Source organism: Jaculus jaculus, chromosome 3 (genome assembly GCF_020740685.1).
Source record: "Jaculus jaculus isolate mJacJac1 chromosome 3, mJacJac1.mat.Y.cur, whole genome shotgun sequence".
Classification (NCBI taxonomy): Eukaryota; Metazoa; Chordata; class Mammalia; order Rodentia; family Dipodidae; genus Jaculus; species Jaculus jaculus.
In genome coordinates this window covers 51,312,387-51,332,011 of record NC_059104.1, presented here as the reverse complement: position 1 = coordinate 51,332,011, position 19,625 = coordinate 51,312,387, and the positions used below count along the sequence as shown (strand labels likewise).

The window sequence follows — 19,625 nt, the reverse complement described above, 5'->3', positions numbered from 1 at the left end:
GTGCACTAGTATGCCTTGCAAGCAAGCTGTCACTTTAATAAACCAGATTATTGTTTCTCCCACTGCTCTTGTTGAATTCTTCTCTGCAAGGGCACAGGAACTAAAAAAGTGCCATAATACCATGGCTGAGCTACATCACCAGCCAAGGAAAATAAATTTTTCATTATTAAAACTGTATTGTCTAACAGGGTAGCTACTCACTACATGTGGCTGTTTCAATTTCAAATTCAATTGCTGTCACACTAGGCCCATTTCAAGTGTTCAATATCCACATGTGGTAAGCGGCTCTTATACAGAACAGCACAGACACACATCACATCTTATAGAAAGCATTACTGGACTTCAGCTATCATCAGTGTAACTTCTTTTTATCCCTGCATAAGTACTCCATGTGACCCTCAGTTGCCAGAAACCTAATTTGGGTGCTTCTTTAATATTAAACTTTATGAATCATAAGAGATGCTCAAAGAAATAATAAATTGTACTTGTTTCTTTCATACAGAAATTGCCCATATAACAAAAAAATTGGAAATGCAGAGTGAATATGGATAATAGAATATTACTAAGTAGTTAAAACTTCTATTGTTTATGTTATACCTACCTTTTTATTAAAGCCTTCCTTTATTATAGAGATGTACTATTTTAGATATACACGTGTAAGACAAACATTATCATTTTTAAATTTTTTTTTGTTCATTTATTTATTTATTTATTTGAGAGCGACAGACACAGAGAGAAAGACAGATAGAGGGAGAGAGAGAGAATGGGTGCGCCAGGGCCTCCAGCCTCTGCAAACGAACTCCAGACGCGTGCGCCCCCTTGTGCATCTGGCTAACGTGGGACCTGGGGAACCGAGCCTCAAACCGGGGTCCTTAGGCTTCACAGGCAAGCGCTTAACCGCTAAGCCATCTCTCCAGCCCCAAACATTATCATTTTGAAGTCCTGTATATAACTCAACTAGCAATACGCTAAAACACAGTAACAAGCCCAATCAGCCTAAACAACAAATTATGCTGATTGTTTTATATAAAAACTCTGAACAGAAGCCGAAGGGAAAAATATTCAGTAAATAACTTCATACTGATAATTTCTATGGCCATGGACACATAAAAAGTTTATAATCCCAGAAAACAAGCAATTTTAATTAAAAGGGATGAAATTTCTTATAGTTCACCTTTATATCCTTGGAAAAAGCATAAGTTTAATGATATTCTTCCTATCTTGTTATATATAACATTCTTATTGTGTCTATGTAGCACCAACTGATCATTACATATAGTTTGCAGTTACAATTTCTGTTAAACTTGAGTAATCTGCAACTTATGTCCAAAATATCATTTTTACAGTATAGTCATTGGTTATACACCATTCATATTTGAAGTGTTCAACAGTCACACTTAGTAAGTGGTTGCTGTACTTCAGTGTGGACACTCCATATCTGTCACTATAGAAAGTTGCATAACTACTCTACTTACAACAAAGCTGGCATTGAACTCTGTTACACTGGGACTAACTTCACATGATAATAGGATGTTGTCTAAAAACAAGCCTTGGCCATCCAAACACCATTTTATGTTTTATTTTAAGTAGACTAGGAGAGAGATGCATATGCTTAAAAAATGTTTACAACAGGGCTAGAGAGATGCCTTAGAGGTTAAGCGCTTGCCTATGAAGCCTAAGGTTCGAGGCTCGATTCCCCAGGACCCACTAGCCAGATACACAAGGGGGTGAACGCCTCTGGAGTTCATTTGCAGTGGCTGGAAGCCCTGGCGTGCCCGTTCTCTCTCTCTCTCTCTCTCTCTCTCTCTCTCTCTCTCTCTCTCTCTCTCCCTCTCTCTCTCTCTCTCCTTTCTCTCTCTTCCTCTCTTTCTCTGTCACTCTCAAATAAATAAATAAAAATGAACAAAAAATTTAAAAAAATGTTTACAACAGACTGAGGGTTCTTTATACTTCCATGACCATTTAAAGAGAATATGTTAATCTGAGCAAGTCAACCTCACCATCTACGTGAAACATGTGTGTCTAAAGCTATCACTACATAATCTATATAAGTTGAGCTGTCCTACATCACCATCCTCATGCATCACATGTGCCTGAAGCCACCACTATGATTTCTAAGGATGCGGAGATACAATCTGCAGAAGATATGAACTGTTTGTTTGAAGGTACCACTATGTTTTCTGTGTACTCATTCAGTGCTGATGTCACTATGACATCAAAGCTTACAAGATGCTGTTGAAGCCAACTCAGAACCCAGTATTTAAAACACATTTTACTGAAAGACAAAAATCAAGCCACTGCATGAATGACAATAAACAAAAGAGAATACCCATGGGTGGGGATATGACACATCCTAGAGTCTCCCAAATGAAGCCAGGGCTGGAATGACATTGACGCATTGCTTGCTCTCTGAAAACATCAATGTGGTATTTATTTGGAAACACTAATATCTATTCTCTTCCAGCACATTTTTTCATTAATATTTGATTCACTTAAAGAACTTTTAGGAAGGACAGCAAAATGATCTGAAATTAGAAGACATTTTCAACAAATATTTCTCTAATAAGTAATATTAATGTTATAAAAAGTATGAAAACTGAATAATAATTAAGACATAAATAATACAAGGCATAACCTGTGGGAGGGAGGATAGAAATATCTAAATAGAGAGGCAAAGATGAATACTAATAACAAACATCATAGATTTTTGGGGAGTGGAGCATTTAAGAGATAAAAGCAAGTACATCTATTTGCAGAAAACTGCTCCAAAAAAAAAAAAAAAACCCTCACTACACTAATATTTTACTCCACCCTAAGGGGATGTTTCTATAACTTCTCCAATGAACCATGTAAGCAATTCCCCAGCCTGGCTATGGTGAGCCACAATGGGGAAACCAAAGACCAAATCTCCCTGTCAATCAAACCTCTTCTCCCCTTTTCTGTTCCTTCACACCTGGGGGGAAAGCCCACCCGCTCCTTCATTCCTTCCAACACAGCTCAGTCTGCTGATGGCAACCTGGCCCAAACCGCTCATGAACCCTATCTGGACCTGTTTGGTGGAATTAACCTTAGAGCTTTAAAGACTGTTCTTTCAACTCCATTGTTTACTTCTTTCAGGTACTGAATTGATCACAACATGAAAGAATCATGAAGTAATACTATGTAGGATTAGGAAGAATAAATACACAAGAACTAAGTTCACGGTACAGTGCTATCTGTTAGAATTGTCAGTTGACAGAAATAACCTCTACATGATGTCCAATATGGCAGCTACCAACGATATGGCAGCTACCAACGACATGTGGCTCCCGAGAGACTAAGATGGTGTTTTCCAACTCAGTCTAATCCATTTCATGTAAACAGTCACAGGTGACTAGTGCTAATGTACTAATCATGACAAGAAGACCCAGAGTTGCCCATTTTGCTACCATCTTGATATTGCTAAAGAAAGAAAAAGAAGATGGGAACATATAGCACCTGGAAAACCCTTGGCTCCAGGAACCATCCCTACTAACTCAACCACAAATCTGTACATATTGTTCTCATATACTTTTTTAAAAAAAAAGCAAGGTAACTTTTTTCTTTTTTTTTTTAATTTTTGTTTGTTTATTTTTATTTATTTATTTGAGAGCAACCAACAGAGAGAGAAAGAGGCAAGGAGAGGGAGAGAGAGAATGGGTGCGCCAGGGCCTCCAGCCACTTCAAACGAACTCCAGACACGTGCACCCCCTTGTGCATCTGGCTAACGTGGGTCCTGGGGAATCGAGCCTCGAACCGGGGTCCTTAGGCTTCACAGGCAAGCGCTTAACCGCTAAGCCATCTCTACAGCCCCTCTCATATACTTTTAACTTGACTAATTTTTTAAAAAATATTTTACATCTCACATCTTAATTCAACCATTCAAAACATGTCATGGAAATAAAAAAAAAAAACTAGAGTGTATTATTAAGAAGGAGCAAGTCTAAGATTTTATAAAAATGTAAAATAAGCATGAATATAATAGCAGACTCATTAAAATTTGGAACAGAGACACATAAAAAACAATTAGCAGTTTGCCAATGAGCAGTTTTTCCAACGAATTGAATAAAAAGCAGCTTTAATTTCTGTGGTTATATCCTTTAGAAAAATAGATTTTTAAATGGGTGTAATACATTGATGATTTAAAATTTCTCACTCAGTATTTTCTCCACCCTCCCAACAATGACTAAGGCATGATTTTAAATTCATACCTGAAATAACAGGAAAGAAAAGTCTCCTTAAAAAGTATAAATAAATAAAAATAAATAAATAAATATCAATAAATAAATAGATAAATAAGAAGCCGGACATGGTTTCATACACCTATGATCCCAGCACTTGGGAGGCAAAGGTAAAAGAATGAGATCAAGGCCAGCCAAAACTATGTAGCAAGACCCTGTCTCAAAAGAAAAATAAACAGTAATATTCAAAACAAAGACAGGAAAGTTAGCATCAAGACCTTTTTGCTAAACATGTACAATGTTCCAGAAAGCCAAAATCCCTGCTTTGACAATTGTGCAGCACACATGCACACATACACACACACACACACACACACACACACACACACACACACACCAAAAAATAGAACACAGAGACTGTTGGGAACACACTGAGAGAAGGACATAAAACCCACACCCTACTTACACTGGCACAAAGAGATACATCCCAGAGCCTTCCCAGACAGAGCAACAGAAAGGCCACGCCTTTGTGAAGAAGGAAAACCAACTGGAAATAAACCTGTCCAATGAAGGTAAGCTACAACAAAAAAATCGTTCAGAAAACTCATAACACAAGTCAAGCTAATGTATGCTGCTGTTCAAGAAGGAAAACAGATTAAATAAAATTCAAAATGTGATTTTAGTTTAAGAAATTCTGAGTCAACAGAGTCTACATTCCCAACAGAAAAATACACTATTTTTATTACCACAAGATATCCTCAAAATAAATCTCAAGAGAAAAAATTGCAGAAACAAGAAGTCTAAAGGTAGTGGAACCAGAAAAAATGGAAAGTATAAATGACAGGAGAAAAATAATAGTGTATGGAGTGATAAGGTCCAACTTAGACAAAATTAGACAGGAAAGGCAATTTTCAGACATAATAGCTCAAAATTTTACCGAATTTGGCAAAGACAACAATAACAGTCAGAAAGCTCAAAAGAATCTCTAGAACAATAAATAAGAAATACCATTTCCAACATATAAGAAACTATCTAATATCAAGAATAAAGAAACATGAGACAAGCGAAAGAGAAAAGGCAGATTAACTGTCTTATCTAAAGGTTTGCAAATTCTCAAAAAGAATAAAAGGAAGAGAAAATGTTATCAGTGTTCTAAAATATGTATCAAAAATTCCCCGTGTCATGCTTCAAAGGTAAACACAATAGAAAGATAACTACAGACAAGTGAAAAAGAGTCCACCCTTGGGGGGGTAGGGAATATTAGCATAAACTAAATGAACTTGAAACAAAGTAAAACAATCAGAGAAAAAAGTGTAAGATCCAAAAAGAATCAGTATGAGTGTGCAATTATACAAACACATATTTAAAGTATAACTCCATAATAGCAATATATAAGTTATAATGTTAAAAATAGAGCCAGGTGTGGGGGTGCACGCCTTTAATCCCAGATTGCTGTGAGCTCAAGGCCACCCTGAGACTACACAATGAATTCCAGGTCAGCCTGAGCTAGTGAGACCCTACCTTGAAAAACCAAAATAGAAAGTATATAACTAAAATACCACTCAAATTAGCATCTAAAATAAATCAAGAGATGGTAATTAATTTCAGTTATTCCTTGACTCAAGAATTAAGAATATGGGGCTGGAGAGATGGCTTAGCAGTTGAGCACTTGCCTGTGAAGCCTAAGGACCCTGGTTCGAGGCTCGGTTTCCCAGGTCCCACGTTAGCCAGATGCACAAGGGGCACACGTGTCTGGAGTTCGTTTGCAGAGGCTGGAAGCCCTGGTGCGCCCATTTTCTCTCTCCCCCTCTATCTGTCTTTCTCTCTGTGTCTGTCACTCTCAAATAAATAAATAAATAAATAAATAAATAAATAAATAAATAAATAAAAATTTTTAAAAAAAGAATTAAGAATATGGTTTAATTTTTTCTCTTTTAAAATACATGAATGTTCAATTTCTTGGCTACTATAAGATCAGAAGAAGGTCATTTTTTTTTAATTAGTGAAAAATTAGTGAAAACATGACAAGAATTTTTTAAATTGCAAAATAAGTTAAGGAAAATAGGGAGGAAGGAAGAATAGAGAAAGAGAAAAGAAGCAGAGAGAAGGAAAAGAAGAAAAAAAGAAAGTGTGAGAAACTCCAACGCACACTTACAGTCAATTTTAAAGAAAACTAGCAGGTTAAGACAAATATTATCAGAATGGATAAAAAGAACATAGTCCTAAATCAGAAGCAGAGACAGGGAAAAGGTACCATCTGGGCTAGCAAGCACAGCTACACACATCAGCTGTGACTAATCCATGACCTGCAATAATGACAGGAAAACATAAGCTTCAGAAAGACTTAAGTCCACTCACATGAAATAAAATTTTTTTTAAAAAAGATAAAACTACAAATCCACTAGTTAGGAACAAATATGTAATGACACCATAACAAAAAGACAAGGAATGATAAATTCAAAATTCAGTGTAGTTACTACCACAGAATAGGTATAGAATTCTAGAAGGGTTATGTAAAGTTTCAAATTCTATAATATATCCTCACTAGTAGGTAATAGCACAGCCCTTTAAACTTACTATTTTATATAAACTAAATTTAAAATAAGTCAAAGTATTAGCAATATCAAAACTCCTTTGTATTGAAAGATTTTTCCTTCTAATCAGGTTGCTACATAAGCACATGCTCTCAGGCTGTCACGGGCTTTCAACTCTAAGGGAAACCTGCTTTGTGTTGTCAATGCAAGAAATGCATAAACACTAGACTGTAGAGATGAAGTGAGTAGCTTGAACACTGACATTCAAGCACTGTTTACTTGTTTGGATATAAACACATTTGTATGCAAAATACAGTAAAATTATTTTGTAAAAGTTGTACTTATCAATCCAATCAAACTTGACTGCAGAATATCCTTAAAAATCTGACAAAAGCCTGGGTGGTTCTTGGTCAGGGAGGGAGGGAGGGAGGGAGCCAAGCAAGGCTGTTCCCATGAGGTAGGAAGAACTCCATCTCTAAGCCAGAAAGACCTTAGGTTCTTACTTTTGTTGCTATTGTTGATTTCTGTGTACATGTATATATTTTGCTATTTAAGATTAAGAAAAATTATTTAGACCAAGTTTCCTTGAATTAAAGGGGAAAATACTCAAAAAAATCTGACAAAAATGGAGAAAGAATTTCTTGTAAAATTTGAGAAGAATGTCAACTATAACTATAGGAAATTAATGCTTAAAAGCAGAACACACAAAGACTTCATAGCCCCAAATTTTCTGAAACAGAAATCTTGGTGTTGACAAGTACATCACCCTACAGCATAGCATATGCATAAATGGCCATAAACTTTAAGCGCTGGGAAACAGTCATAACAGTGACAGTGTCTAAACTCCTCCGTTTTGATCCAAATGTACTTATCTCTCAAGTATAACTACTTGCTATGTCAAGATTTACTCAGTTTTACCTGATAATTTGAATAAGTTGATTTTTTTCCCTTGTGTTTAAAACTCTGTCATAAAGAACATTGGGTAATCAATAAACCTCATTAAACAGAAGTGCCTAACAGTCCATCTTTATAAAACAAGGCAAAGAACCTAGTGTTTAACACACTGATCTTCACATAATTCTCTGCTGGGACAGAAAGAGTTGTCATGGCTCCTAATAACCAAGACGAGCATCAGAAGTAGATGAATGGCTCTGAAGAGCCCCCTTGTGAGAAAGGAGGAGGCTACTCCTCTCTCCCTTACTTAGGATATTAGTAAGTTCTATCCTAAAGAAACATCAGAGAACCATCATTAGTCAGTTTTCTTGCTTATACTCATATAGCATTAAAGAATTTTAAACTAGGTGTGGTGGCACACACCCATAGTCCTAACACATGGGAGGCTGAAGCAGGAGAATGGAAAGTTCTAGAATGGCCAGACCTTCTCTCAAAAAAAAAAAAAAAAGTTCAATTCTTTTCACTTAAAAAGACTACTTCATAGAAAACATTAAGAATTGCTAGTGATATATTTCAAAACTGTTCATACCTGAGAAAAATAATTATACAAGTACTCAGTTTTATTATAATAAAATTTTTCAAACATAGCACCTAATTACTCAGTATTTAAAAATAAAATCACAATATATTATCACATCCATTGTAAAATTATTTTACATAAAGTTATACATAAAATCCTTTCATATTCTTCCCTTTTATTATCACTGTCATCAGCTTTAAGAGGGAAAGGAAAAGAAGTGTGGGATAAGGTAGTCTACTTCTAATTTTATTGGGAAACTTGCTCAGTTTAGCCTAATCAGTTTCTTCCTTATGCTGGATTTTGATGCATCTATTTCACTGAGAAAATATGAGAGTCTCAATGCCCAGTGTCTGCTGGCAGATGAACAGAAATGAGTATAGATGTCACCTCAATGGACACCAAAATATCTTTCTCCTCCATTTAAACCCAATGGAAACAAGAGTTAAGATCAGCTTTGTTTCTTTAAACCACATACTTAACATAATATTTAGGAAAATAGTTGATACTTAGTATTGATTATACTTTACAAGTACAGATAGATTAAGGGGAAAATAAAAGTTCTTCATTTAACAAATATACTTATTAAATTCCCTAATTCAATCTTTCTAATAATAGCCAAGGTAAGACTGAAAAAGTTTACCATTGAAATTTCATTATTTCAGTCAGCATATCTTCATGGAGCATTTCCCACATGCTCGTCAGTGAGACTGACAGGCAAAGACAGGTAAAGGGAACACAGGAAAGCTCTCACCAAATGCCCATTATTCAATCACAGGCTCAGTTACATACTGCAAGTGAGAAGGTGTGAAAAACTAAGACAAAAAGTGAAACACACCAAAGATTGCTTTGTTTAATATTCATCCTGTAAAATCACATTCACATCCATGTCTTAAGAGGTATGAGCTTTTTGTTTCAAGAAGTTATATGGTCAAAAACTTTTCTGTATTATATCCAAACGTGGAATATGCCCAAAAAGATACTTATGACAAAAAATGTCAAAGAAGTTATTTTCCTTATTATTAACCGCTAATTACACCATGGCATACTAGGTTTTGAATATATATGCACACATATGTTCTTATCCAAAGATATTCATTCCTAAGAACACAGTGATCTTCCTCAGACGTGAAGACTCAAAACTGTCTGTGATTCTTCAGACATTTAACAATCCCTTCTGGTAAGTTTTTTTCAACAATACTCCAGAAGCTAAGCCATAAACCTAATTTGGGGTTAGCATAAATTCTTCATATAAAATTTCTCTGTGTCATGCACTGAAATTAAAGATTCAAACATATCTCTTCATGGTAAACAAGTATTTTCTACATTCTAGAAATGGCTTAATTTTAAACATTGTCAGTTTTTTAAATTATTCTTTCAAATAGTTTGCACAATTATTCCTGAAAGACAACGAAAATAGCCTACTCAAAAAGCTTATAACTAATATAGAAAAAACAGATGCCTCTGGGGCCAGTTTATTTTAGATTTCAGAAGTTGTCTATCAGTATGAAATTCAAACTTCATTGTGTGTTCTACATTTATTATTTGCTAAATATGGCTACACACAACAATGGGTGTGCACACACATCATCATCTCTGAAAAAGGAAACAATTAATTAGTAGTATTTCTTGCTATGTGAATAATTACCAAGTATATATAAAACATGGGAATGCAGAGCAAAATTCAATTACATTTATGTTTCTGATCATGAATATTATTTTCAAAAAACATGTTTTAATAATCCTATATAAACTCTTTAAATCCATGTTATGTACCAATCAGTAATAAGTACAAAGATACAACTTAGACTATTTCTTCATTTATTTATTTTGTATGCAATTTTACCCTGAGAACTTTTAGATAGACAACAACAATATATTTGAAGGCACCATAAAGGAAACATTGAACAAAAATGACAGCTTAGTGGTATCTGTTTAATTTAGTAACAAGCCATGGTGATGTCCTAGTAGATAGATTACCTCACAGGATTACTGGTCAAAGACACTCGAAGTGATTCCAGGTATGTGACAAGTCTCTCATCTGCAGATCCCATTTTCAGCTCATGGATAAATTCTTGAGGTGAGATCTGCTGGCTACTTCTAAGACTTCCCTGTTTAAAAAAAAAAAAAGTCAGAATGTTTATCAGTTCATGTTTCATGAAGATTACCCATAAAATAAAAATTGATACCATCATTCCTCATGACAGCTGTGCACAATAGTATAATCACTATTTTGTGTGGATAATGCCCTTCTGACTACAAATCTCTAAGCCCATAATCAATGTATTAACAAATTGTAGTATAACAAAACATCAAAATGTTTGCAAAATGAGATAAATTTGTTCTTTCAAATACAAAAGGTCTTGGAGACATAATAAGTGAATATACACATGGGAAATAAACTACAGTTACATTTTAAACACCTTCAAAGTAAATAATAAAATTCAAGAAATACAGTTAGGAAAATTAGCACTGTGTACAACATAAAAAAACCTATCAGTCATTTGATTCATCCAGTTACCATGAGCAGTCTAGTTCTAGAGCATGTAGACAAAGGGATTATAAAAACCTAAACCTGGGAGGAAATGCCCTTAGTGCAGTCTAATCCCTGCAGGACCAACAGTCCCAAAGGAGGAGCACTTAACTAGTGAGGGAAGTAAAGAATTAGAAAGGAATACCTTCAGACCAAAACACAAGCTAAACCCACTGGTTCATGAGGAAGGCCAGATGATGAAGTGGCAGAGCTCCACTGTATGCTTGACTTCCCAGTATTCATTTGTTAATTTCAGACTCCACAGGAGTCTGAAAAGAGTGAACACCAAGTGAAATTCTGAGTGGGAAACTTAGAGTCACTCCTTGTTTGAAAAGCATTAAGTGCACTAATACTAGCCAGCACTGTTTCCAGTGTTAACAAAAGACCAAGCAATACTTAGAACTCCATGTAGCATTATTCCCGTGAAAATACAGAGGCAATTTATAATTAAAAAATAGGCACACTAAGGCCAGTACATATTATTCCATGGTAAAACATTTGCCTAGCATGGTTGGGTTTAATCCCCAGTAACACACACATACACACACACACACACACACACACACACACACTTATTTTACAAATTTTCTTAAATGAACTACAAATGTGTTATAAGAAAATAAGCAAAAGAAAAGGGGAATGTATATGATGAATACAATTTTAAGTAGGAGGCTCAATGAGAATCTCACAGAAAAGAATTCAAAGGCCTCCAACCTTAATATTTGAATTAATGTCTGAGGAAGCAAGCAAACTAAGGTGATCAGTATGCTTAAACAACAACTAATAAAGGTAAAGGATACTGGAAACTTTTGAGACCACTAAAAGAACCTAACTTTACTTACAGATTAGATATGCAAAGTTAAGGAAAAGAGCTATCCATGTTCAAAACCAGACTATCTGAGGTAGTAAGGAATTAGGAATTTTTTTAATTATTTTTATTTATTTATTTGAGAGATATATACAGAAATAGGGAAGTAGAGAGAGAATGGGCTATCAGGGCCTCCAGCCACTGCAAACAAACTCCAGAGGCATGCATCCTCCCTTGTGCATCTGGCTGACGTGGGTACTGGGGAGTAGAACCCGGGTCCTTTGGCTTTGCAGGCAAACGCCTTAACCACTAAGCCATCTCTCCAACCCAGGAATTAGGAATTTTTTATTTTCTTTTTTATTTGCTAAAATATTATAAAGAAACCAAAATCAACAGTACAAAACAAATTAGTATTAAGATAGCATTTTAATTCACATTGGTATCACAGGAGGATTTGAAGAAAAATTTAAAGTTAAAAAGGTCAAAAGAATTAAAAATGAGGGCTGGAGGGATGGCTTAGCGCTTAAGGCATTTGCCTGCAAAGCCAAAGGACCCAAGTTCGATACCCCAGGATCCACGTTAGCCAGATGCACAAGGGGGCGCACGAGTCTGGAGTTCGTTTTCAGTGTCTGGAGGCCCTGGTGCGCCCATTCTCTCTCTCTGTCTCTATCTCTCTCCCTCTTCCTCCCTCTTTCTCTGTCAAATAAATAAGTAATAGAATATTTTTTTGAAAAAGACAAATTAAAACTAAAGGAGAAATGTTAAGAGTAGTAAAGGTGATAGTCTAATCTTTACTACAACCAGTGAGATCCTCAAAAACAATGTATTCAGCACCCAATAACAAGCACTTGGATCTGTTTTTGCTTAAAGTTATCACAATATTGTTTTGTTCAGCTGAGAAAATTTGGAACCCAGGAAAAAAAAGAAAAAAGCCTCAAAATGACAATGATGAATCAATATATAATTAAAGCATCTCTTTCTCATAAACAGACAGGTACAGATATATATCCTTTACTTACAAAAAAACATGGTAACTATTCTTCTCTTACATACATTTCTTTCATAAGTGAAAAAACATTGAAGATATTCCAATATCAATAAATACAACTCAAAGACTAGGCCTTTTCACATGTGCAGAACACTGACACAACATTTCTTTCCTAATTAATCTCTTGTGCTTGGGTATGAAGGCTGCTTATAATTTCTTAGTATCATTAACTATAAAAATTTCCTGTGTATGGTATCAAGCCAATTATTTATAGGTAAAAATTTATCATTAGAACTTAAGCAAAATGATTTCTTCAAAACTTATTAGTGAAAAATGTTGATTCTGGTAGGAATAAAATAAACCACAACTAAACAGACTTCAACAATATATAGGGACATCCCATATAACAGATACTTTCAATATAAGCACAAATAACATCCAGACAAAAACTAAAGTGGCATTTTTTTCTACATCATTTGACAATTGACATATATGTATTGTCCACAGAACTACGTAACATCAGGTCATTTTCATTAAAGTATTTAATATATTGTATGTATATTTCCCTATACTCCCCACCCTGCTTTCTTACCCTGCATTCCTCCCACTAGACCTCTTCATTCTCCTAGACAATTATGCTTCTACTTTCATATCATATGTGCGAGTGATTTTATGTATTTATATAAGAGCTAGGATCCACAACTAAGAAAGCACATAATATTTGTCTGACTCGATTCACTTAAAATTATACTCTCCAGTGACAACCGTTTTCTTACAAACAACATAACTTCATTCTTCTTTATGGCTAAGTAAAAAATTTCTTTGTGTATATATGCCATGTTTTCTTTATCCATTTCTCTGTTGACAGGTACCTAGATTGGTTTTATACCTTAGCTGCCATTTATAGTGCTGCACTAAACACTGGTGTGCAAGCAATTTAAAAAAAAAAAAGTTTAAAGGAAGCCCTATCTCATCCTTAAACCTACTATCAATAGCAGTCACTTTTAACTCCTTGAATTATTTCTTCTGATAGCTGCTTAAAATGTCTAAATAATAAAATGTTTGTCATGTGTGTGTGTGTGTGTTAAGATAGACTTTCTCTGTAGGCCGGGCTGACCTCAACTTGTGGCAATCCTTCTGTCTCAGGTCCTGAAATGCTGAAATCACAGGCATATGCCACCATGGCCAGCGGAAACTTTTAAATTTGTACACATTCCTTATCATCTTAGACTTCAATTATGAGATATAAGGATTTAATTATTTTATGACACTGGAACCACTCCTCTCCCATCTTCTAAATACATTAACAAGTCAACTCAATTGAACCAAATGATGCTCCTCTCTATAATGAAAATAATGGATTCCCATGTTTTACAAAGTTATTTCAGGAAAATTCCTAGAGATGAGTTCAGACATCCAAAGATAAAGATAAGACTTTAATCCATTTTAACAACATGGAATGGACCTCATGTGGCCCCACTCATAAAGCCTTTCAGTTACTAACATTTCCATATTAATGAATTTCAATGCTATCTACATAAACATGGAAACTGGGGAAGCATGTCTACGTTTATGACATTGATTCACATTATACTAGAGGTTCCAGCTAATGAAATAGAGTAAGGACAGTACTATGAAAGAGGTTGAGAATAAGTAAAACTTTATTCACAAATGGAATGATTGTATGCATAAACTTACAATCAAAGCTTATCATATAAAAATATTGAGTATTTCTAAACACTATCAGAAACTAGAAGATGAAATTTGAAAAATACCTGTGCAATATTCTTAAACATACCAGAAAGAAAATAGAGTAACTGAGATTTTTTTTCAATAAGTAGAAGACCAAAAAAAGTACCTAACGCTGAAGAAAAATTAAGGGCAACCTTAACAGTATGTTCATAAATCCTAAGACTCAGCTTTATTAAGAAATCCACTAAGGAATATATTTTCCAAAAAAAATAATTTATAGGTTCACTAAAACTACCATCAAAATCTCAGCAAGGTCTAACATGGTGGCATACGCCTTTAATCCCAGCACTCGCGAGGAAGAGGTAAGAGGATCACCATGAGTTCAAGGCCACCCAGAGACTACATAGTGAATTCCAGGTCAGCCTGGGCTAGAGGGAAATTCTACCTTAAAAAACCAAACAAAAAACCCTCAAGTACTTTTTGCAGAAATGGAGCAAAACCTCCACTTTACTAATTTACTTTTCAGTCCCAAAAATCATTAGCATGAGAAACTGTAATGATGAATGGATCAATAGTGTACAGAAGTTGTTAAAGATAATGGCAGCAGTTGATACAGAAAGAAAATGTGCTACATAAATGAGGAATATTAGAACATGCCACCATCTCTGTGCGATGTACCATAGTATGGCAGGCCCCCTTCTGCCAACTTAACAGTCCTTTACAAAATGCTTGGCCTTCGATGAGTGAATTGGATCATAATAAAATGGAAGACAGGCAGAAAAAGTTCTTTAAAAAAAAAAAGAGGCACACCCATTCTCTCTGTCTCTCTTTTCCCTATCTCTTTCTCCTTACAAATAAATCACAAAAAAAGACCAGAAAGGAAAATAAAGCACATAGTAAATATGTATTACTTAATTCTGAAACAAATGCCTACTTAGGAACTTTTCAAATTAATGACATGAAATAAAGCAGATAAATGAAAGATTAATTTTATGCATAATTTTCTCTACCAAAACAAATATACTCAAAAATGAAACTGAAGAGAGAAGGAAATGACAAGAATCAGAAACCCTCCTGCTCGGCACAGTTCCTGCGCTCCTTTGGCTGTAGCTAACTTCAAAGGAAGCAGGAAGGAGAAGCGGAGGGGAAGGATACTTGCGGCTGCCTATCTCTAAATCCATTAGCCATGAAGATGAAAATACTTAGGAAGCTTTATCCCCTGTGGTATCAGAACACATTAGTGAGATAAGGATGTCTGCCTGACATCACAAAAATTAGAAGGATATATTTATTCCACATAATTTTTTTAAAATCTCTTTTAATCCCTTAGTAAAATTTATTCTAAAATACCAAAGATAGTATGGAAAAAAGTACATAGATTATACTTGTCATATTCCTTATTAAATATAATCTAGGACAGAAAGAGTAATATACCTTTATGCATCCTTGAATTCCCTTATCATTTCTATTTCTCTAAAGCCAAATATCCTTTCTTTTGCTAAGTGGCTATTAAAGGTAAGAGTAGCCATTTCCTTTGACTTGTCTTGACCAGATTCTTTTGTTCCTACATGACTGCCTGCCTTTTACCTCAGCTCAGTGTATGTGTCCTCACTATCCTAGTTTCTTTTGTTTGCACAATAATTTGGAATGGCATTTTTTTATTATTAAAAAAATACTTTATTTCCCATTACCAGTGGAAAATGTTGATGGGCTCACATACTATCATTTTTCAAATACTTGAGTGATTTTTATACAACATTGGAGAATATCACATACTGATGACCTGATTTTATAGTCAATAAGCATAGAAAACAAAGTCTAGATTGGTCTGCACTGTACAAGAAAATGGGATATCATACGCCAGTATAATCTCCTCACAGGCCTCTGCCTCCCTCCCTAATAGTGTCCAATACAGCACTTGCTTCAAACCAAAGTTTGGTAGATGACCAAAGCATCCGAAGACACTTTTTTTGCTGTTTTTTGTTCGTTTGTTTGTTTGTTTGTTTTTCAAGGTAGGATCTCACTCTGGCCCAGGCTGACCTGGAATTGTCAGAGTGATCTTGAACTCATGGTGATCCTCTTACCTCTGCCTCCCAAGTGCTGGGATGAAGACTCATTCTTAATCACTATTGCAACCCAACTCAAAAACCCAGACCTTATTTATTCACAAAAATTAACCAGTACCAAAATTCACCAAGTAACCTCCTCAACTGCAGCTATCATTGCAGTCTTTCAATCATACCTGAATCTAAAAAGAAAACCAACTTCTTTTATAATATAAAGTACAAAATACGTAAGCTTCTAGAAATTAAAGCAATCAAAATCTGATGATGACTAAGGAGATGAAACCTCACTTTTTAAAGTTAGCTTAGTTGTACAAATAGTTTCTCCTCTCTGTGACTCCTACTGTGTATTTCTGAGCAGGTTAAGTGCAGTCACTCGAAGCTTCTTCTGTGAAGCGTGTGCTCATCTTGCACATCCTGTGCACACAGCTGTATGTCCATCTCAGTTCCTTTCCAATCAGTAGCCATTAGCTACCTGTCTCAGTTTCTATTTAATACTAGACTTTCTAAATTCCCAGGGCAAGTTAGGTAATTAGGCTTGTGAAGAGCAAGACAATAAAAATTGCCAAGAATTTTTTGTAATGTTTATACTGATGTTTCCAAAAAAAAAAAAACAATAGCAAGATCAGCACAGAAAACAAAGATAAATACATTTAGTTGCTGCAGAAACAAGTGCAATCTAAATTACTGTCATGCATATTACTGTTCAAATGTAGTGCAATACTTTTCTTGCATTTTTTCAAATGACATCAAGCATGTCTAATGCCACTGATCAATAGAAACACTAAGCAGTCATTGAAACACGAATTATTCATTTCTGGAACATTTGCAACCCAAACCAATCTCTGGAGCAAGTAAAATCTGTTATTCACAGGTGATTTTATGCAGACTCACAGCAGAAACATGAAAGCTTCAAAGTGCTGGAAAGGTCATCTACCACCTTCTAAGTTTAACAAGGAGTCCCTTTAAACAGTTACCTTCCTTTAATAAACATTTAATGAGCACCATCATATATCAATAACCCTGCTTATAAATTTGGAAACTATACATTAAAAATAGTATTTGCTAAGGTTAGAATTATCAAGTACAATTTACCGAAATAAATATGATGGAAATAAAGAAAATCTCTCTCTTTTTTAGTTTCTAAAATATTTCTAGAAACAAAGAGAGTTAACATTTAATGGGCCAACACAATTTTAGTTAATTAATTAAATTTAAATAATTTGAACTTATTTGAAAAAGTCAACACACTTAATCTTCTCATTATCTATCAATATTCTCCCTTCCGTTAGAAAAGTTTCCAAACGGGCCCATTGCCTTTAATAGCACACTTGATTTGTTTGGACCATTTATGTATAAGTTTCTCTTACTGCTAAAATAGTAAGTAGAAAATTCAAAATAATACCTACATTTAGGAGAGAGAAAGGAACAAGCAATCAACTGTTCAAAAGATTATAACCTTCAGGGGATGGCTGGGAACATGGTAGAAAAGATAACGGTAAAGAAGCCCGCAGAAGGAATGGGAATGCTGAGGACATTATCTGAGCATACCTTTTGTATTGTTTGTTCTTGATACATACATACAAAAACAAAAACAAAATCAAGAAAGATAGAAGGAAATTCTAAAACTACATGAATGCCAAATGAAGGAAACTAAGCATTTTCTAAGCAAAGGATCATGCCAGAAAAGCAAGTTAGAACATTAAAAATATATATACTAAAAGCTAGAATAAGCCCCAGTGTTAACTTCTGAAGTTATCAATATGAATGTGTTTTTAACTTTTATACATGTGTGTATGAGAGCGAAGAGGGGAAGAAAGGTAGGTATACATGTAGAACTAGAAATGGACACAAAGATGTTTGTAGACATGTGTGTTTTCCATATATGGATATAGTCAGCCCTCCATATCCTCAGTCTATGTATCTGTACACTCCACCAACAGCCTATCAGAATGGTTTGAAGATCTGTACAAAGAATAAGCATACTTTACCCCATCATCAATGTCAAAGCAACAAATATAACAACTAGCTCCACTGTATTTGCTAGTAAAAGTGATATACAGATAATTTACAGTAGATTATCATTTGCTAATGGTTAGTCTTAATGTTCAAAGTAAAATATTTATTCTTCTCTAAAGATTAAACTGAAAAGAAAGTATATGGGAGGATACATAGGTTATATGAAAATATTACATCATTTTACATTAGTGGCTTAAGGCATACTAGAACCAATTCTCAAACAGATACCAAAGGACAACTCTACATATATTTTGTATTCACATGTATATCTCACTATGCAAACAGACACTCAAGTATATATTATCTTGCTCAGTCTGTAAAATCCTAGCTTACAAGGATAAACCAGCCTTTAAAACTGCCTCCCCAAAACAGAACTCACACCATAGTCCAGGCAGGCCTCAAACTTAGTAAACCTCCTACCTCATCCTTCAAAGTGCTAGAATTATAGGCATGAACCACCATTCTCCACCAGATTTTATGTTTAAATACTATTATCCAATAAAAGGAACCAGTATGCCTTGGATAAATGGCTCAGACCAGTGCAAGGGTTTGAACAGTATAAGATGATCATGGAAGATCACATGTAAGAGAGCAAAGAAGCGCAAAGGATGGCAGGCACCAGAGGTGACAGCAAAATCAAGTGCAGGAGGTACTGCCCTAATCTGTGAGGACAAAGGCAGGAAGTGACTATTTTAAAGGGTAGTGGATCCTTTGGGGGTCAATAAGAATATTCTGGAATCAGAAGGTCATGTAAGTAGCACAGCATTGTAAAGATGTCAAGTGCTACTGGAGAGAGCACTTTAAATGACTTTTATGTTATGTGAAGTTTTAACACAATGAAAAGTGTTTTTTGTAAATGGATAAAGTAGGATGAAAACCCAATTTGCAGTATTGATTACACAGTGTTTACTCACTGATAGTTTATCAAGTAGTATGCTGAAGAACTGTGGATTCTGCTATGTGAATATAACCTGAAGTACTAAAAAGTTTTCATTTACTCACTTATGTTTTGTGCTTTTCTAAGACTATACTATCAAGTCAAGTTGCTCTTAAAACTTTAATTCAGGTTTTAAGTCTAGCTATTTAAAAATTTACATAGAATATCATCATGTATTTCAAAGGTGAACAATAAAATGAAAAGGTTACATGGTGTTTCATAAGGCCACTAGCTTTCACTTGGTATCTTCAGTATACTCTGAGCACTGAAAAAATGTTTAGTTTCACCTGAACAATGAAATTCAATGTAAAGATTTTTTAAAAGCTCAAAGAATGGGTGGAGAAGCTAATTAAATAAATATGAATGCTCTCATTTTCTAGC

The 19,625-nt window shown here is 34.8% G+C and overlaps 1 protein-coding gene across 4 annotated transcripts in view; it reads right to left on the bottom strand.

Moving 5' to 3' along the window:
• Diaph3 (diaphanous related formin 3) overlaps nt 1–19,625 on the bottom strand; it is a 530,142-nt gene that overhangs the window by 364,010 nt on the left and 146,507 nt on the right. For all 4 annotated transcript variants that reach the window (XM_045145419.1, XM_004651009.2, XM_045145418.1 and 1 more), the window contains one exon: nt 10,185–10,315. In XM_045145419.1, coding sequence (XP_045001354.1) covers nt 10,185–10,315 — 131 coding nt within the window. The remainder of the gene's footprint in view (nt 1–10,184; nt 10,316–19,625) is intronic.